The 22407-nt window shown below is 37.7% G+C and overlaps 1 protein-coding gene across 1 annotated transcript in view; it reads left to right on the plus strand.

The window, feature by feature from the left end:
- Positions 1–22407, plus strand: part of LOC131439273 (uncharacterized) — a 270667-nt gene that overhangs the window by 137454 nt on the left and 110806 nt on the right. The window contains exon 3 of the mRNA XM_058610087.1: positions 6105–6212. Coding sequence (XP_058466070.1) covers positions 6105–6212 — 108 coding nt within the window. The remainder of the gene's footprint in view (positions 1–6104; positions 6213–22407) is intronic.

A 22407-nucleotide genomic window follows, 5' to 3' on the forward strand; every position in this document is an offset into this window, starting at 1 on the left:
AATACAACGAGAAAATGTGAGAAAGGATTTTCGCAGATGAACTTATTAACTACTGAAAAAAAAGTTCCATCGCTATTTGATTTCAAGATAAAAGAGCCACCACTAAACAACTTTGTCCCTATCAATTTAGTGAATTGATGGATAATTAAAAATCATCATTCTACCATGGACCCGAATAGTAAAGTTTATAATTGCGAAAAGATTTTTGAGTAAAATTAACAAAACCTAAATAAAAGTTCAGCTATTATTTTTTAACTACAATATTATGTTTTTAACCAATGAAATAAGAAATGACTTGAATATTTTTTCTTTAAAACATAGTGAAGGGAATGCAAAAAAATGTGCACTTGATTGCTGCTTAGAGAGAAGTGACTGAAAAAGCCATGGATAGGACTATAGTTGACTGCTGAATCACTCGATTGAAGCGAAGAATGCTCAGTTCGTCTGGTCAATTAGGCTGTCTCTTTATAAATAAACGCGTACCAATTTATTCGCTTCATGTCCAAAGTGTCTTACGGTGTCCCTATCTGTATGAAAGCCGTCCCATAGCTTAGGGCATATTCAGTAGTGTTCTAGTTCTAGACGCATAATTTATGTCAGCTACAAAATTCAAATCTGAATTTTGTAACAAGAAAAACTGGCAGCCCCAGTAGTGTTTTACTCGTGTTTCAAATATACAAAAAAAAGAACGGCACCGTAGACCAGTTTTAAATTTGACAGAAGAACTGGTCAAATAAATAAAACTAAAACGGCTTGTTGGGGATACGTTTGCTGCTGAATTTGCTCTTAATGTATCGAACGTGTTCTGTGCTGCCCCAAGTTTTTGTCCCAAGCTAATATCAGGAAGGCCGTCTCAGGCTGTAAGATCTCTGACCAATTTAGACACAACGTAATCATTAAAGTGTGGTGCGCGCCAACAGCATGTTATTGTTGTCTCTAGCACATCCAATTGTTTTGCACTTTCTATGGAACTGAATGAGGACTGCGCAAATCATCTTATCTAGCTGTAGTGAATGCACCTGCTTCAACTCTAGATGTGTTTGTTTCTTTAACAAGGTTTCAATTTCTTGTACCGAACGTCTAAAGCGAACTCGTTCGAAATCAACAACGACGGTATTTTCCGTATTGGCGGGGATCTCTATTGTTTGTTAGGTTCACTAATTTTGAAACCATTCTATTGTTCACACAATGTATTGTTGATTGTTTCTTTCATCCCGGTCGAAGGCAGTTTTTTTCTTGTCGACTGTCATGGACGCCACATGGGAGAAAACTGAAACTCATTCTAAAAATACCGGAAATAGGGATCAAAAATTCCAAAATTAGAACGCATTTTGATTTAGGATATACAAATTATCATAAATTTTTTAATCAAATGGAAGGTATTACAAAGGTAACGGTACAACTCTGTTTCACATATTTTAAGGTAAAATTGAATACACTGTGTCCGTACACATTCTTTAAAACTGTAAAAATGATGCAGTGTAATGCTTCGGTGAACTATTAATTTTTCATTAAATCACTCACAGCAGTGCAAAATACGAAAGTGCACGTAAATATTTCAATTTGTTTGCAATATTTTTTGTTGCAAGAAATACATATTTCAAAAATAGGGAAGCTGCCGCTGATTTCTTGAAAGATTCATGATTGTTTTAGTACTGTTTCGGTGGTGCAACTTCCGCAAAAATTAAATAAAACAACGTTTATTTTCGCAACCGCCCCATCCTTCAACAGGGCAAAATTTACGAGAAAATCTATCTTCGATCCGAGTTCTTTTTAATGTGGAGGCAGATTTTACCCGGTTATCGCACTTATGCAATCAGTTTCCATTCATTCCACAGGTTAGCATAAATTAATTCCAATCTTTTGAAACATGCTCTCCAAAAAAAATGCGAGCTATAGGAAAAGATCCATAGGTAGATTTTAAACTTTCATTAAATCGCTTTTGGCAGTGATCATACGTACTACAGTATGTTCCGTAATTCCTATGATAACAATGGTGATTCGAAAATAAAATCCGCTTTCAATTCACATTGCATCCATCTAATCCCGTCCAACATGCCACTCAATGCCTGCGAGAAATGCATCGTTTAATTCCCTATTTTCCAGATTCCATCTCGCTTGTCACATCATACACAGCTCGGAGCGGTCATCCCGTGACTGACTGACAGTCGCACTGATTCGCTGAAGCGTTTCCTCCTTTATCAGGAACAAGCTTCCGATTCGCCAGAGCGATCGTGTTACCATTAGAGACGGCCACGTTCGCTCGAGCTGAATTATTCAGTCGATGAAATTGGATTTTTCACCGATTTACCGAGCCCTTATTTCTGCAGTGCCATCTCCCCCCACCAGACATTGCCAGTATCATTCAGAGTTTCGTTTTGTTTTTTGCTCCCTCTCCTCCTTCCGTCTACTGAGAGAACTGCTCGTTCATTTTTCCCGCTTCTGTTACGCGACGACACACAATTGCACCGATCGTTTTTGTTCCCCACGTGGCAATCAACAACTACTGTCATCGCACTTCCACAGTTTTAAAAATGGATGTTCACAAGTCCACTCACACGGTTGGTAAGCGATAGCCCGAACCCGAGCCGGTGGCCGAGGGCGATGCAATTTTGATGCTGTTGTAATTCATCACCAGTTTCAGGAAAATATTCTATGACAAAACGTACATTCGTTCGTTGGTTGGTTGGTTGGTTTTTTTTTTGCCTCCTTCCTTTTCCTGTGCTTATCGTTTTTTCGTCCATTTATGGTTTTGTTCAATAAACCGTACGGTGCGTGGGATGAGCGATCATTCGAATTTCATGAATTGTTTTGTTCAGCTGTTCAATGAAACTCCACGCGGGCTGCTATGGAGGGCAATTTACATTGTGTATTTATTTTTCGATAATCGGATGTAAGGAAACGGGAATTGTTTGGAAACACAATAATATATCATCCGAAAATGTAAATTCGTTGAAGGGTTTGGGAATTTTTATGCTGGCACATACTCAACCTAGTTAACAATAGCTAACTGGAATAAATCACTATCGTGGAATTGTGGCATCATGGCAAAAATGAAGCTAATAAATGAAAGCTACAGTTCCTGACTGTTAATATATTCAACGGTACAAAGCATCTCACCAGACAATTTTGATTCGAAATATCAATTTGAACATTTTTTCAAATTGACACTATTGAGTTTGACACTTTCTATACTCGAAAATGCACATGTTCAAATAGAAACCAGTTTACCTCTGATCTTCCAAATCTACCCGGTGGTTGTCAGAAATCCAATTGGTAGTCATTTTCAGTAGACGGGCAGACATTGATGTGGCTTTGCTTGTTTTTGGGTTTTCGATGAATGACCGAAGATTGTAGTCATAGATTCAAAAATGGAAGTCACTTTTCTCGAACCAACTTCCGAACTACCGAACTCCCAGATTCCGGTTTCGTAAGTAACTCTTTTCGTTTCCTCAAAAATGGCCTAACCGACCTGAGTACTGTTTCACTCTGTAGGTTACACTAGTTTATGAACAAACCTTTTTGTTTTTTTAAGAATCAAAGAAAATTATTTCGAAGAATACCACACATTTATATATGAGAATATGTGAGATATGAGAAAGGCACCATTACACCATTAGGTGGATTAAAACAGGTTTTTTCTAATAAACTTAAAAAAAATCATCACAAAAACAATTTCCCCATTTATTTTCAAAACGGTTATGTGCCCTAAGCACAAAATTAGGCTAACCCTTGAATAACTAAACCTGAATCGGTCAGTTGAAGTCGAAAATCCGTTTTCGTTCGACACGTTAGTTTAGACACGGCATTTCGGTGCAAAACAAAAGTGTTCTGCAAACAGCAGAAAATTTACGTCTGTTTAGTGATTCAAATTGAACTGCCGAGTTTTTGCATTAAGCAGTTCAATTTGATAAAAATAAAATATAAATATGCCATGATTTTCAGAAATTCCCATTATTTTGAAAGTATGCAACTTTTTGCCTTTCTCTATAGAAAGGTATTAGAATTGCTGGAAAAACCGACTTTCGAACGGAGCATCGGAGACCCATAGTGTTATATACCATTCGACTCAAATCGGCTCAGTTGATCAAGTTCAATGATCAAATGGTTGTGACTTTTGGTTCAGTAGATATGATTGTATAAGTGACGTAACCGACAAAAAACGTTGTATTTTTACTGCTCTTATATACAAGGGTGCCAAAATTTTTGGATCACCTCTATTTTTGTTAAGTTCTAGTGCTCAAAAGTTTAAGCACATCGAAAAAAGCCTTCATGCAAAATTTGAGCGAAATCGGACATGCGTAAGGGGTGCTGCCCGGTGGTAAAGGTTTGACAATTTTCGATCTTGAAAAAGCACCATGAAATTTCCAAAATCGAAAATTTTTTCTGATGCCGAAACTTATAAAACTGCATGAAACATCGAAATTTAGTGTCATCTCAAAAACAAAATTGTTTTGAAAAAATAAACTTTCTGGGACTTAGAAAAAATTTGATATTTTTTCTAAGTCCCACAAAGTCGATTTAAAAAAAAAATTTTCTAGATGACACTAATTCTCGACGTTTGTTGCAATTCTAAATCACCACCCCTAAAAAAAATCACTTTGGCGCCTCACGAAAATGCGTATGCGTATCTCAAATAATAATGACTTTTTTCATTTGAAGTTTGACATGGATGCTACACGGAAAAGACCGAAATCAGCATTTTGGCGAAAAAATTAGTTAATGTTCTGATTTTAGTTAGTTATTTTTTGAGGCAACTAAAAAAATCTTCCTTTTGCTAATTTAGATTTTTAAATCTTAATTCCCTTAATAATAATAAAATATTTGTTGAAATGGCTATTTTTTAGTTGATTTCACCAATTAAACGTGCTGTCATTTCTTAGCTAAGGCACACTTCATTTCCATTCAACTGATTTTTTAGTTGAATTTGAGAAATAAAACGTTGTTTTCAACCAACATAAACGGTTGAATTGGCTTCTGCAATTATATGGCGCACTGTCGCCGAAAAAACGTTAATACCGTAATGACTACTAGCCACTAGATGGCACACTACTACCGAAAAAAATTTCAGTCGCAGTTGTCTTTTCTATATTGGCAGGTATAAATACGATGTTGTATTGGAGAAAACGACATAAACGAAACATAAACTTCTTTTTGACAATTTTTCTTCTAACTGTTTTCTTCATTCGGCTTCACGAAATCGACTCTCTCACTGAAAACTTTGAGCACTCGGAAAACAAAAACCGAATACAAGTAGTACACCGGACGGCGTAGCTCGGAAGGTTGGAAGATACAAAAAAAAGATACAAAAAACATCATTTGACATGTACAATTATAGTGTAACATTCGAAACTCACTTCACTGTTCCACGTAAAACATTATTACGCATAATCACTTCAAATGCGCACAAATTCTGAACAAATATACTTGCCACTATAAGTTTACGTCATTTTCACACATCGGTATAGAAATTTATATATGGATATATCGCGAAAAACATCAAAACAATTTGCAAGCAGTTGCAACACGGCTGTCCTTTTTAGCTTTTTAATGGATTGTTTTGCTTTGACACTTCGCATGAGTTTTTGGTTAATAAACTTGTTAATAAAACAAATTTCATTTTTGTTTTCTTTGTACTGTCCTTCAGCAATGATGGTGATAGATAAATAGAAACAAATATTCTGATTTTAATAACAAAATTAGTTGTCAATGAGAATTTCGTGTTGGATTGAAATATTGCTGGTTTGTGTCCACGATATTCGCCAACTAAACACATTCTCTAAAAATAAGAGTTTTTTTCAGCAAAGTAAATTCTCAATTTTAACTAATTTCATAGTTATTTTGGAAATTTTGTTGTTAAAATCAACTAATTTAAAAACAGTAATACGAATTAGGCGCAGAGCTGATCTCGGTCGTTCCATGTAGAGAACAGTGCTATCACCAAGAAAAGAAAAGAACCAGCTGAAAATAATGACCCACGTGGTTTGAATTGAACCGATTCCGAGTATTTTTCGGATACATTGACACTTTATTTAAAAAAAATTTTTTTCGAACCTCTTAATTAACAAAAAATAAGTTTAATTTTCTAAACTCTTCCCTTTCAGGCATTTCCATGCACAAAGGATACGCCTTCGTGCAGTTCACCAATCCATTCGATGCCCGAAACGCATGCCACGGCGAGGACGGCCGAACGGTACTGAGCCAAACTCTGGGTAAGTTTCAATTTGTGAATATATTGCCTCTGTCTATCAGTTTTCATACGTCAGATAGCTAGCTTTGTGATTAAACAGTCATAAATTATTGCACCCGGTACCGGTTGGGGCCCCGCGAAATGCACAAATTAGTCGGTTTGAATATGTAGAACAACAAACTTCAAAACACCCAAAAACGACGGAAGATACGTCATGTCACGAAACGCGTGCCATTCGACCCTTCCTGCTGGGAAGCTCATCAATCATATGGCCAGAGCTAAACTTGCGTGGTTCGAAAAACGAAACTGAAAAACTTTCGCTGTCATGTCATTCATAAATTATTTTCCATTCCATCAGGCTCAGCCGATTGGGCTGATCCACCATTTCCGGAGCAGACATGGTGAAAAATCCAGAGCAGGGGACTAAATTCTCATACGACAACCGCCACCAGTACCGGCACGGCTGTAGCGTGGCGCTGAGCGGAGCCGGAAAATACGCAATACTTTTTTCTTTCACTGATATACGCGTAGAAAACAGATGATACAGGATAGGGGACCATTTTCTCGTCCTAATTTGTTTTGCTACGGGTCACGCAAACTTATTGAGGCACCGGCAGGACCAGGCCAACATGTCAGTCACCGCTTGCCGAAGGGTTCGGCTATTCAACATCGCTTGTGCGTGCTGCGATACGTCCCGTGGAAGTCACCGATTTTTTTTCCTGTTTCTTGGCGGCTAATAACTAATAGCATACATTTCCTGTTCTGCTTCTCTTGCCAGGACTTCTAATTTATGGCAAATTTTATGCATGGCGAGCGTAGCTTTTCCATTAAACGAAATTAATAGTATTTTAATGGGTGGCAATGGGGAGAATTATAGGCTCCTACGGCCGAGTACGGAAGTCGGTCGAAGATCGTAGGGCTAGTTGCTGTTTCGTATGGCCTTCGAAGAAAAACTGATTCTGTCAACGCGGTTATGAGACAAGGCCAACTCATTTGCATATGGTTAGTGCTGCTTGTTTTGTTTCCGTCATGTTTCCACACCTTTGCGACAGGAAAATGAAACAGAAGTGGGAGGTGACAAAATTAATAGGTACCGTTCAGTGTTGTGTTTAAGTTGATCGAAGAACATTATTATTATTATTATTTGAACGTAAGTTTGAAAGGAAGATTTTTCGTTGAATTGGTAAACGGGATGGTTCCCCGAGCAAAGTCAAACATCAAAACGAGAGCAAATCGAAATCTTATTATGATAGCAACATCACATTGAAATCTTAATTTGATCTCAGCTCATCAATTTTCCAATTGATATCACATTATGTTATCTTTTTTGCTGTTACTTTTGGAAAAAAAAACTTGCGGGGCAAAAATTTTGGGAAACTCCAAAAATGATTATTCAAAAGCAACAACTAAATAACTGCATCAAAATAGGACTAATTCCGTTAGGCGAAACAAAAATGCAAAAATAAATTTTAATGGAACAATTATTCCTTTAATTCTATGTTGCGTTTTACAAAAATGCTTCCTGTGGCAGTTGTCCGGAACCATAACCGTGATCAAGGAAAAGATTTCATGTCAACACTTTTGCAGCTTTGACACCAATAATCCTCCTTATTTTAGCTTGCGAGATTATTGTTGTAGCACCACACATCTGGAGGACATTGGATAGTTTTGTCGTGAATACGACTTACTTTACTATGGGGTGCCTTTTCAAAATTAGCCATATGGAAGAATGGGCAGAAGTTAATCGTGAATATCTCAACTTGTATTAACGGCAGCAACATAATTCTTTCACCATTTCATCAAAAATATGATCAGGAATTTGGAATAATATTTTGAACAGTGTGAGATAACCACAAACAACTGAAAAATAAGGTTTTCTTAAACTTTGAAAACAACGCGGAAAACTCTTTACTTTTGCTTGGCTTTTTCGCGCAAGGATGACGAATCATCCGAATGCGTGTAAAAGGGGAACCGTGATCGAAAATCGATCGTTTCATATTCCAATATTTTTTTATTACACTCCTGCAATTCAGCGGCTTTCTCATAAAACTGTTCCTCGCCTGCCATGCTGGATCTGAAAATAGACATAAAAGTTATTTTTAGACAAAAAATCATTGATCAGAAAACTCACTGCGGAAAAGTTCAGTACTGATTTTTTGACAACGCGATTCTCACTCAAAAATGTTATGTAAAAAAACTGCATAAAAATGTAAAAATCTTTCCCCGTTCCTATGCGAATTATCTTGGAAAAATTTGAAAAAAGAAGAATTATCAGATTACTAATTTCTTTTATTTATAAGGGAATCCATTTTGACCATTGTATCTACGACAGTTTCGTACTCCGGAATTAATTTCTGTAGCTCATTGTTGTAATTATCAACTTTTTGTTTGTATGCGTCATCTTCTTTCATCGACTTATCTAATTGCTTCTGTAATTCATCGATTTGTTCTTTTATTTTTCTTCTTTCTTCCGTACGTCCTTCCAGAACGGTTGTTGTAGCTTGAATTTTTTTTTTCGCAAGATATGTACATATTCCAATATTTTTGTCGTGAATACGACTTACTTTAGTATGGGGCGCCATTTCTAAATTTACCCTGTACAGGAATGGGCACAACTTTATCGCGAATATCTCTTGATGTACTTAACCCAATAACATATTTTTTCCTACAAGCTATCGGAAATGTGATCAGGAATATGTGATTAAATTTTAACAGCGTGAGATAACCATAAATAATTGAAAAACGCTGTTAACTAAATCTTTTAGAAATAATGAGGGAAATTCATCACGCTTGCTTGCCTTTTTCGCACCCGGACGACGGATTTGAGGTAGTCAAGTACATATCAGTTCTACTGAACGAGTATGGAAGGTCAACTTTTATTGAAAATCTTTCATTTCTTCTAGTGCTTCAGTAAAACCATTAGTGTAGTGCAAATCTGGGATTAAATTGATTAGCTACGTGAAAATTTCTCCATTGCAAAATTCGCAACAGTGTTTAATATCGTTTTTATCATAACAGTGTCAATATCTTAGAAGATTACATAATTTGGTCCTTCTGAATGCCAGAAATTAATCCGGTACTGCCCTTTTATAGTTTCTTTCACTGTAATATTCAAATCGAAAATTAAATAATTGACATCAAAATTCTGTAATTTATATTCGGAAGCATAAAGAAATCGTCAGTTTTATTCGCATTCTAAGATGCCAAGGGTATTTACTAATCTTAATTACGACTAACTTAAAACTAGAATGTAATGTAGTATCGGGGTAGCAGATTCTCGAGAATGCAGCTTTCAGCTGGCGATCGGCAGTGGCCGGTTTTTTTTTTTTTTTTTTTTTTTTTTGCATAAATATCTGTTTATTAATCTTATTTTTGTGTATTACATCAACATTTTACAGTACAAGTGTTTTGACCCTTTGGCCTTTCATCTTTGTTGTTCATACGATTCGTTATTAATATTAGGTGTTTTAGTTACTCTTGTTTTACATACTAATGTTTAATCATAATATTTATTTAAATTATTTATAAAATGTCTACCTACTTATAACTATCCCTAACCTAATACGTACAAATTTTAAATTATTTGTATTTCAGAGATTGAGCACCTCTCTTCAAATTTCGTGCAGTATTGTTCGAAATTTTGTTCTAGTATATCCAGTGAGGCCATCTCATGTACTTCACTAGTCCTTGTCCAAGGGGGTAGATTTAGAATCATCTTTAAGATCTTACTTTGAATGCGTTGAAGCCTAAGTTTGTGTGTTCGTGCACAACCCCGCCAAACAGGGACTGCGTATTCAATTGCGGGGTAGATGATTTGTTTATAGACAGCCATCTGATTCTTCAGGCATAGTTTAGATGTTCTACAAATCAGCGGATACAGAGACCTAATGAGTATGCTGCATTTTTGAACGATTTTGTCAACATGTGACCTGAATATCAGATGTCTGTCAAAGGTGAGTCCTAGATAGATAACTTCATCGGACCATTGAATGACCTCATCACCGAATCGTATTCTGCATTCGTCTGATGGAACAAGTTTTGGAGATCTTGAATGTGGAAACAAGATGACCTGAGTTTTTGCTGCATTGATCACAATTTTCCAGCTTGTAAAATATTCCGTTAAAGCGTCCAGACCTGTCTGTAGTTTATTTTTCAGAGCATTAATGACACGACCTTTGTAAAGAATGGCAGTATCATCAGCAAATTGTGACAGAACACCACCACCTGGAAGAGGTGGGATGTCTGATGTGAAAATGTTGTATAGAATGGGACCTAGGATACTTCCCTGGGGTACACCAGCAGGAATAGTAAATTATTCTGAAAGTGCATTATTCAGAGAAACCTGGAATGCTCTATCTGCAAGATAATTTTTGATAATTTTAATAAGATACATGGGAAAATTATACCGATGCAGTTTAAACACCAGGCCATCGTGCCACACATTATCGAATGCCTTTTCAATATCCAATATTGCCATGGCAGTCGTTTTGGACACTGATTTGTTTTGCTGGATGACGTTGTTAACCCTTGTGAGCTGGTGGATGGTGGATCTTCCTTTCCGGAACCCAAACTGTTCTTCCAGAAATACAGGGTGATTTTTTAAGAGCTTGAGAACTTTTTTAAACAATAAAACGCATAAAATTTGCAAAATCTCATCGGTTCTTTATTTTAAACGTTAGATTGGTACATGACATTTACTTTTTGAAGATAATTTCATTTAAATGTTGACCGCGGCTGCGTCTTAGGTGGTCCATTCGGAAAGTCCAATTTTGGGCAACTTTTTCGAGCATTTCGGCCGGAATAGCCCGAATTTCTTCGGAAATGTTGTCTTCCAAAGCTGGAATAGTTACTGGCTTATTTCTGTAGACTTTAGACTTGACGTAGCCCCACAAAAAATAGTCTAAAGGCGTCAAATCGCATGATCTTGGTGGCCAACTTACCGGTCCATTTCTTGAGATGAATTGTTCTCCGAAGTTTTCCCTCAAAATGGCCATAGAATCGCGAGCTGTGTGGCATGTAGCGCCATCTTGTTGAAACCACATGTCAACCAAGTTCAGTTCTTCCATTTTTGGCAACAAAAAGTTTGTTAGCATCGAACGATAGCGATCGCCATTCACTGTAACGTTGCGTCCAACAGCATCTTTGAAAAAATACGGTCCAATGATTCCACCAGCGTACAAACCACACCAAACAGTGCATTTTTCGGGATGCATGGGCAGTTCTTGAACGGCTTCTGGTTGCTCTTCACTCCAAATGCGGCAATTTTGCTTATTTACGTAGCCATTCAACCAGAAATGAGCCTCATCGGTGAACAAAATTTGTCGATAAAAAAGCGGATTTTCTGCCAACTTTTCTAGGGCCCATTCACTGATTTGCAAGCGTTGCTCGTTAGTAAGTCTATTCATGATGAAATGTCAGAGCATACTGAGCAAATAATAATGCATGAAAATCATAACCTCAAAAAATCTGAGCAAATACTAATGCATGAAAATCCTAACCTCAAAAAAATCACCTTTTATATCCTGTTCATCTGCAAAAGAAAGAATTCGCCTTTGTATTGACTTTTCAAACAGCTTGGATAGGGCAGAGAGTAAGCTGATGGGCCGATAGCTCTTGGAAAAGGAAGGATCTTTCCCCGGGTTCAAAACTGGGATAACTTTAGCTAACTTCCACATTGAAGGGAAGTAACCAAGCTCCCAGCACCTGTTAAAAAGTTTAGCTAAGAAGACAAATGAGCGAATACTCAAATGTTTCAGCTCAATGTTGAATGTGTTGTCGAAACCGGGGGCCTTCATATTTTTGGATTTTTTCACAAAAGCCATCAGCTCATTCGCAGTGACTCTACTTTCCTCAGGAACCAAGCTGTCTGATTGGTTAACCTCAGCTACGCTATCAGCAACGGCTCTTTCATATGGACTAACAATGTTGAGTCCTAAATTGTGAGAACACACAAACTGCTGGCCTAGCGCATTTGCCTTCTCTACTGGTGTGATTGGCAGTGGCCGGTGAATTGAATATTGCATGAGGGTCTTCCATATGGCGTTGGCGAATATCCATGTTGGCCGCATCCTTCGGTCCGTGTGGGTCCGCGTGAAACACCCCCAGTCTACGAAGGCCCGGCGGATGGCCCGCATGCTGGTTTTCGACTGGAGCGGTCTTCCGTGGACGATGATGGTGATGTTGCGGAAGAGAATGAAAAAAAAGTAAATATTGTGGAAACGGGGTTAAAAGGTGATGTGGGAACAAAATGTCTGAACACGCTAGAGCTCTAATTAGTTGCCATCGAGATGGAGAAGAGACAGGGAAGGGGGAACGTAAAAGTTAGTGACAAAAAAAGATCTTGTTAGTTCCAATGAAGATGGTGGACAGGGACGGGGACTCGGATGTTAGTGTCGAACCTGTAGGTGGAGTTTATACTTTCTGAGCGAGGAATAACACATTAGACATTGGATAGGTTGACGATCATTGATGCCACGTCTATATGAAACTACTTCATCTCCTTTAGTGATCACCTGGCATACTGGGCCTTCACCAGATCCAGCCAAAAGGCCTCATTCTCTTTCGAGAACGAACAGCGGCTTGGGCATTCTCATCGCGCTGATCGTCAGCCACAGAAAGACCTTCTTCAGGAACTTGATATGAAAGATACATTTGACGTCAACGATTTCCTTCTGGTGGGGTACGTTAAGTATCAGATTCATTAACAGTTTTCGCGTTTAGTTAAAAAAAGATGTTAAATGTTCTGACTATTATTTTCGGTTGTTGTTTTGACCGTTATTGTCTGTGGTTCAGAAATCGACGATCGGTATTTCCAAAGTGAATGTTTATTCGTGCATCAACTAACAAATCCTTTGAATAATACGCTTTTCTTTATATCATACTAGCTGAATTACCCGGCGTTGCTCGGAAATATTTCGTGAAGGTAAGGCCGCAAAAACAATTTTGAAATTGTTCTGATCATTGACTATCGACTTATTTCCACACAATTGCTCAAGATTGTGATAATGATTATTTGATAACGAATGGCTGCTTATAACTACGTTAGAAAATACTTTCGTTCTATAGAATAACGATTCAGTTAATTCAAATGTTATCGTAAACTTATTTTCATCAGCTCGGTTCGACCGTTTTCTCAATTCTTCGTCAATTCAGATCAATTTTACCTCCCTTGGTTTAGAATATTTATTCCCCCTTCCTCTTGGGAATATTTTTTGTGACCCTCACTTAGTTGCTAGAAATATGCAGTACTGGTCAAGAAGTACCATTTTTTTCGTAAAATCCGATCAATTCTTTTTATACTTCCCATGTTTGGGGCACTCGCTACACTCCTTCCTTGAAATAACCCTTTAATCTATTTTGATGCGAAGGTCGTATCTGTATTAATCAAGAAGTATCGTTTCTCGTTGAATGAATTTTACATTGAACTCCCCTTTTGTTAGTGAACTTGCAACAGCTCTCTGCGCTCTGGGTGGTGTAAAAAGTTTCTGTGCTCGTCAAAAAAATAGAGGGGGAAGATGAAAATTGATTTTCCAGACTCTTTTCTCCTAGTCTATATCCTCCGGCTTCCCTCGTTTGTTGACAAATAAGATAAATTTAACAATAAACCTCTTTTTAGAGGCACTTGCTACAAACTCCAACCTTTTGTTCATCTGTGCAATGAATATCTGATCTCGACAAGAAAAAAATAGCTTTATTACCACCTCTGACTTGCAAAAAGTACCTCTGCCAAGTTTGGTGATAATTTACTGAGTTGTCGTTTGGAATTATTCCGATATTTACAAACAATTGAGCTGAGAGGTTCTTCAATAGACCCTTGCTATCTTTTCACGCGTATAAATATCCTTATGATCATTTCTTAGTTGTTATAAATATCTGTGCCTGTCGAAAAATTTCGATTTCGTAAAACTCGAATCATTTGGCCTCAAATTCCCCCTGTTAGCAAACATTTACTGCAATCACCCCTTTCTCTTTAAAATATCTCTTATAAGATCCAATGAACAGCAAGAAATATTTGTGCCAAGAAAGTTGACAATCTATTGAGTTGTTTTGGAGTTATGTTCGATCATAATCTTTCTCATGATCTTCTGTTGAATTTCCTTGCTAGGTCACCTTCCCCATAAAAATACATATAAACATATCTACGGTATGCAAAATGTTTCTATGGTCTTAAAAAACTATCGATTTCTCGTTCCCCCTTTTCCCACTCACCCATCCCCCCGGTTAAGGACATTTGCTACGCTCTCTCCCTTTTATGACCATCTCTGAAGAGCAAGAAGTATCTGTGCCAAGTTTGGTGGCAATCCATTCAGTAGCTTGGGAGTTATGCTGTTACTAACATTAAACACCCCATTTTAAAGGTACTTGCTACATCCACCCCTTGTCATATCGAAGGTATGCAAAATGTTTCTATGGTCTGCAAAACGTATAAATTCTATGAATTTTTTCATGACCACACCAAGCGCCACCAAATGGAAGAATTTTATTAACTCCAATCACCGACGTTCTAAATCATCATGTTTCAGAGATATAGCGTAATATGTCTTCTACCAGACACTTTCGAGCGCTGTAGGAGTGCTTGGCGAATGAATTCCTAGCTAACATATTCTTCATAATGTAGACCTTGACATCCCAAACAACTTTCCTCAGAAAAAAACTTTGAAGATTTCAGGTTCTGAGCTAGATCATATTTTAGCACACTAGCTCCATATCAGAGCTGAAAAGTGTCAGTTATGTCAAATGACCTTGATAGACTGACTAAAATCATCGTCAACTGTAATCGGTACGGTCAAAGTGTCTGTGAAATGAGATACTCGATAGTTCTATGACCAAGTAGAAGTTGACTTTTTTGTTTTAACTCTTATTCTCCTATTCCCTGTTGAAGTAAAAAAAAATCCATGAGAGTACTAACATAAACATAAATTGATAAAGTTCATTGTTCTTTGCAAAAAGTCATCGGACTTCGGAGTTTATTGGTGTAAATGAATTTATTCCAATGTTTATGCTGCTTGATTAATATGTAGTCATATCGTAATCAAGCAGTGACAGGAGAAATGAAGATAATATCAATCGCATCGACAATAAATGAGCGTCCTGGTGAGTGTGATATCAAGAAAATTTAAGTTCTGACAGATCGGCTCCCAAACACTCAATATATGATGATTGGTAGAGCCTGGTTGGCAGCCGTCCAGTGACATAAGCTTTCCAATCTTCGTCGTGCAAAGTTGCTAGTTGATAGTGACATTTAGCAGCTCTGTCCACACCAAACAGTAATTTTTTTGTGTTGCATTGATAGTTCTTGCAATGCTTCTGACTAGTCTTTACTCCAGATGCGGCAATTTTGCTTGTTGACATATCCATTCAGCCAGAAATGAGCTTGGTCACTGAACACAATTTATCAATAAAAAAGTGGATCTTCCTTCAACTTTGCCGGCGTCCATTAAATTACAGACCAAACGACGATTCATGATTAGTTTATAGTTCAAACTGAACAAATTTGGCAAAAATACTAGACACGATTCACGTGTAATCTGTCAAAAACAGTGTTGCCAAAAAGAAACATAAAAGTATATTTCGCTGTTCATTGAAGCAGTGGTGGTGAAGGGTTTCGAAATCTTACCGCAGCTACAAATTGCTTGCCAGACCATAGCTTTCTTGCCAAATTTTTCGACTTCAATCGATGTCTCGGATTGGTTTAACACTTGCCCTTCTGGCACTGTATAAAAGTGTGGTCCCGGCAAGGATTTGTAATCGAGTTTCACTTAGGTTTCGTCGTCCATGATTATGCAGTTCAAATTTCCAGCAAGAATCGTATTGTATAGCTTTCGAACCCTTGACCTGATCGATGCTTCTTGTATCGGACTACGTTTTGGTTGTTTCTGCTTCTTATAGGTTCGAAGATTCAAACGTTCTTTAACACGAAGAACATTTGACTTCGAAGTGCCCACTTTTTTGGCCACATCCCGAAATGAAACCTCCTTCTTTTGCTTGAACGCCTTCAGTGTACGTTTATCAAACTGAGGGTTAGCAGGACCTTTTTTCGACCCGTTTTCGGTTTATCCCCAAAGGTGTTATCCTCACCGAACTTCCTGATTGCATTATGCACGGCTGTTTCACTTACTCCTTCCATTTTTGCTATCTTTCTCAGCGACATTCCGCGTTCTGTGCGCCATTTGTATACAATTTTTCGACGTTGTTCTGCTGAAAGTCCACGCATTTCGAAACAAACGAATGAAAACGAATGAACAACTGCACAAGTGGTTAGAGAAGAGTGTAAACAACAGGTCGCAGCCATAAAAATTGACAGATTCTGAACCATTGGGAAATGGCAGCGGTTTTTGGTTGCGTCCATACTTTCTGGGACAGTCTTTACATCTGCTCAGCGGTTTATGTTGACCCGTTAGATGGTATTAGCATATGCCTTTGAGTTAAATCTATAGAAAACGTTTTACTCATTCTCTAATTCACGGTCTGGCTCAGGGAACCATTTCACGCATGTGAAAATGCTAACTATTTTCGCCCCGGTCTTCCCTATTTATATTTGCTACGTGTTGTCACTTTTGTATTGCGGTGAATAAAAATAGGATGCATTAATAATTTAATTCAAAGTGCAGGGGAAAATACAGTACAAATTCAAATACATACAGGGGTAAAACCAGTATGCAGTATTTGGGTAAAAAATACAGTACAATACTGTGAAGTACAGTACGGATACGAGCGCTAAGTATAGTCCATAGAATTTCCTGGGGGTAATTATTTCGATTTATCATATTTTAGACACTCTTCATAGCACAGATTTTCTTTATATCGAAGAAAGAATGAGAATTGAAATTCGACTGATTCTCCTTGCAAACGTTATTTTGGTTTTCTTCTTATCGTAGTGGAACGAGTGACGTTAACATTGATACTCTCTTCTTGGTAATGAGAGACCAAAATGCTTCGTCTCTCTTCGTTTATTTTGAAGGCGATCATTTACGAAATGAGACGGTAAAAAAACGAATACAAGGCTGTTGGATTGGATTCTTTTACAGAGATAGCGTAACATTTTTAAGCTCTGCGTAGTTCAAAAGTCGGTTTTGACCGTGATTGCGTATTCTTTCTATAAGAGAAATGCAAAACCGTGGGTTCCGACCGAGAACTGAATTTTGTTTAGCGTGCATTAAAACTAGAATGCTTTCTTGCTATACAGGTTGAAAAATTAACTGCATCACATCATCAACAGACATAAATTTTCTCAGAAAATGTCGCCTTCTTAAACAAAATCCGCACTGTTTCTCATCCTACCATAGTTCTAGCAGATTTTAATGAAATTTCGCTGCAATGACTGTCTGGTCGTCGGGCGTCGGGTAGCCTGCCAGAGCGGACACTCGGGCCACTGTAGTCTTAGATACGGTTATTCATCAAAGGTGTTTTCTGCACCATCACCGCCACCCACTACGCTTGTCATCCGGCCAGTGGCAATCGAGATATGCGATTACTAAACTGTACAAAGAATTTGCTCCCGTCGCCGTCGACGGTGTCGGCAATTGAGCGGTGAGTCGAGCTTGGGCTAGACAGTTGCCGAGAATCGGTTTTCTGGTGTACGGGAGACGCCCTGGCAGACAAAACATCATCAAGTTTGATCGATAGTGAGGTTTTTAGCGTCATTTAGCGTGTTTTATAAGACGCGTGGGTGCATGCCGATGTGGTCGGTTTGCTATAAAGTGGTAATGAGAGCAACGAATTTAACCTACTACTATCAGAAAACGAAGCACCGACCGACGGCGGTTACCTGCTTTAATCACGCTTTTTGCTTCCGAACTCGACAACGAAAGAAAGAAAAAAAACGAACACGCTTGCCGAAATTACTGCAGGCCTCGAGTTTGATCCATAAAACCTAGATGACAGATAGCCTGTCAAAATTAAACACGAATAGATGGTGAGTCAACGGGGTACGAATGCAGTACGTCACGACAGTGATTGTGCCGATTCGGATAGTAATGTCAGACAATAACAATTATTCTTCAAGAAAATGTTGGCAACGTGCGAAAATGCGGATAGTGGCAGAATCGCAAAATTGCCGGGGTTGATGATGTAAGAAATCACGTATTAAAAATCACTGTGACAGCGTCGACTAGTGACATGCAGTGTGTCGAGTTAAGGAGCTTTGTGTGCACTCGATGCACTCGATTGTTTTCTAAGCAATTATCTTCGCGGTGACAGAATTCACACGATCATGGGTTATTATTTGAGAAATTTACTTTACTTGCTCAAGGTTCGCGTGTCTTTCAAACAAAGCTTAAAATGTCGGAATAGAATGAACAAATGTTATTGAATGTACAGACGACATACTTCATGAACGCAGAAGTCTCACCGTTTTTATGTGATATCGGAATTCAAAGCATTTTCATTTTGCCTTTCGCATTTCGATGAAATGGTTTTCACTTACTAAATATAATCCAATTTCTAATTTTAATTTAAGTACTTTCTGAATTTATCGTTGGTTGGAAAAACTGGCAGCGAAAGGAAAATCGAGAACAAATCGCACCAGGCATTCGAAACATATCTTCAAACGGAAACGTCACATCAGTCAATCCTTGTCCGAAACAATTTTCCTCCGTCAATCACTTGCTGTATCTCATTAGCGAGATTAGTTTCTTGGTGGCATCTTCAAACGATTCGAAATTTTGTTATTGTTACTATCTTTCAGATCAACGTTCGTTAGGACAGCGCGGGGTACCGGTGTGAACTCGAACTCACCAGAATAGCGGAACATTTTACTCGAGTCTTGCCGGCAAGCACAGACGCATTCCACGCTAGCCGTTTTTTCTCCCTACAAATTTTCACTTTTAGTGTGTTTCTATGGCACCTGTTTCCTTACTGTTTCGTTTGCGCGTTTTGTTTGGCTGTTTGTAAACCCGTGAGTGGTGTCTTTCATCATCATCGTCATCATCATCATTATCATACCGGCAAGGTTACGCGCTAGAGGAGGTGCTGTGTGTTTGTGTGTGGGAATCTATTATCTATTTCCAAACAACACCACTGGTGACCAAGCGTTTCCATCGAAATCGGATAACCAATGCAAGTGCTAAGTACATATTTCAGGAACACCGTTTGCGATCACAACTGACTGATCAATTCTACAGCAGCATGCATCCAACCAGGACAACAGCAAACGAATTGAGTGAAAATGAGTTCCGGGCGAAGAACAGAGCATCGGAAAGACGGCATGAAACACCTCACGGCATGCCCGGCATTAGTGCGCTTGTGACGTCCCGCTGGTCGCTTTACCCCACTTATAAGATGATTTTCTAAAATTAGAGAAAAATCGCACCTCATACCGACGGATACCCAACGAGATGAGGTCGTTCATCATTGGGATTTTATGCCAAGACAATTTGTTTCGGTGTTCTTGGAACATATTTCACCTGAACTTTGTTGTTTACGCTGTTGATCCGGCTGATGGCCGTTTCCAAAATATTTTCGAGCACACGCAGCGGTGTTTTTGAAATGGGATTGAAACCCATTCGATCGTGTTATTAACAAAACAAGCAAATAAGATTGGAACCAAGCAAACCGACTTTCGGTATTTTTAGTTTTCATGAAATTATTACAGTTAGAAATTTGAATCACTCATTACGCTGTACTGCAAATCAGTTCGAAAAGAGAAATTGTATGAATCGAATTTAATTGAATTGGATTGATCCACTAGTTTCCTGTTCCATGTCGTAAAAGGCCACTGAAACGAGAGCTCGCAAGCCAATGAGAATTTCCGTGTCAATGACTGAATGGTTGCAGGAAAGCAGTCGTAAGCGAAACACAACGTAAACGGAGCTCAAAACTCCCTGTCACAATTATATTGACAAATTGAAGGCATAGACATAAAGTATGTCCATTGTTCGACATGTTTGTCGCATAACCGGTCTTCGACGAGCGGCCTTTCATTTTTATTTAATTGCTCTCATACAGTGCCTAGTTGCTTTTTATTTTATTTATTTATTTATTTATTTATTTATTTGTCGTCAAACTATAGTAGACCATTACATTGTATTGATTACATTTTAACACGTGTGATATTTTCTAAAATAAACATTAATGTGCATTATGTTCTAGGACCTAGGTCGTATTGAATTAAAATATTGTTTGAGCTGGGCTGTTGTCATTGTAAAGTCAATTGCTCCGCAATGCTTATTATAAGTTGACATCATTTGATTTAATGGACCAAATTTAGCATAGTTGGTACGATAATGACTTATATAGAATATAGCTCGGTTTCGTAATTGTCGGGAAGGTATATAAAAATTAAGTTTAGACAGAAGTAAAGATGAATCAACCCGATGTGTAACGATGTTATGTATGAATGAAACCATTAATTGTTCTCGACGCTCTTCTAATGTGTGGATGTCAATGAGCATGCAACGAGCTTTGTATGATGGTAGAGGAAATCTTGCCCAACCTAACTTACGGAGTGCAAATAATAGGAATTGCTTTTGAACTGATTCTATACGTTCCTTGTGAGTGATTGAGAATGGAGACCAAACAATGCTACAATATTCAAGTATAGACCTTACGTAGGCAATATATAATGTTTTAATCGTGTAAGGATCGCAAAAATTATAGCTGAAGCGTTTTATAAATGCAAGCATGTTATTAGCTTTGCCTTTTATCGTATTATAGTGATCGATGAAAGTCAGCTTTTCATCTAAAATTACTCCTAGATCTCTAATTCTAATACATCTTTCTACTGTTTGATCGCCTAGTTTAATTGTGATATCTGGTGTGTTTTGTTTCCTACTGAAAGCTATTACTTTACATTTATTGACGTTTAGTTTCAAAAGGCTTTTGTTACACCAGACATGGAACTTTTGCACTTCATCTTGAAATACCACCTTGTCTACATCACTTTTTATTTCTAGGAAGAGCTTCATGTCATCGGCATAAATTAACACTTTTATGTGTTTTAAAATAAGAGATATATCGTTTACAAATAAAATGAATAAGAGAGGGCCTAGATGAGAACCTCTTGGAACTCCTGCGGTTACTAGGACATGGTTGGATAACCTCCCTTTAAATCGAACCATTTGCTGACGATCAGTCAGATACGACTCAAGCCATTTGAGTAGTTCAGGACCAGTTCCTATTTTTTGTAGTTTGAATAATAACATAGGTATATCAATGCGATCAAATGCTTTGCTGAAGTCAGTATAGAGAGCTTCTATGTAATTACCCTTATCCATAGCAGCCAGTGAGTAATTAACAAATTCGAGTAAATTTGTATTAGTCGAGCGACCCTTAAAAAATCCATGCTGCACATTAGTGATTCTATTTTTAACTTGATAAAACATTTTTTCATTGATTATCGCTTCAAAAAGTTTAGGACTGCAGGAGATAATTGCAATTCCTCGATAATTACACACATCTGATTTTTTTCCACTTTTGTAAATCGGTACCAAATAGGAGTCCTTCCATATTTTAGGAAAAATACCGGTCATGAGTGATTTATTGAAAAGCCAAAACAAGGGTGTGGCTAGTTCTAACGATAGTTTTTTCATGAATATGGGAGGAATTCCATCAGGTCCGGGACCTTTAGAGATATCTAATTTATTGAGCGTTTGCATAATATCTTGGACGCTAATGTGATGAATATTGATGTCACAAGCATGTTCAGGGAAGAAATTAAAATATTCACGGTCTCGATCCTCTTCGGAAAATGTAGTATAGGTTTCTTGGAAGTAATTTGCAAATAGTGTACAAATATCTTCCGAATTGTCAGCAGTTTTACCCTTGAAAAACATTTTTGAGGGAAAATTATTAGATTTCAGTTTATGTTTCACGTAATTGAAGAAATTCTTCGGGCAAGATTTAATTTCACTCTCCGTTTTTGAATAGTACTCCTCGGAAGCGATTTCAATTGCCAGATTCAATTGATCACAAGTTTGTAAGTAATTTCCTAAGTTGACGCTACTACTGTCTCTTTTATATTTTTTATGGGCCTTCTGTTTTCGATTTTTCAGATTTTTAATGTTATCATTATACCATATTGGATATTTATAGTTAAGTCGTCGTCTGATTCTCTTAAAAGGTACCTGATCATTAATAGTATCAAATAAAATCTTATAAAACATTTCCACAGAAGTTTCAACATTAGACTGCCTGAAAATGGTTTGCCAATCAATGTTACTTAATTTTAACTTTATGTTATCATAATTTGCCAAGTCATACTGAAAGACATTGTCATACTC

Source organism: Malaya genurostris, chromosome 3 (genome assembly GCF_030247185.1).
Source record: "Malaya genurostris strain Urasoe2022 chromosome 3, Malgen_1.1, whole genome shotgun sequence".
Lineage (NCBI taxonomy): Eukaryota > Metazoa > Arthropoda > Insecta > Diptera > Culicidae > Malaya > Malaya genurostris.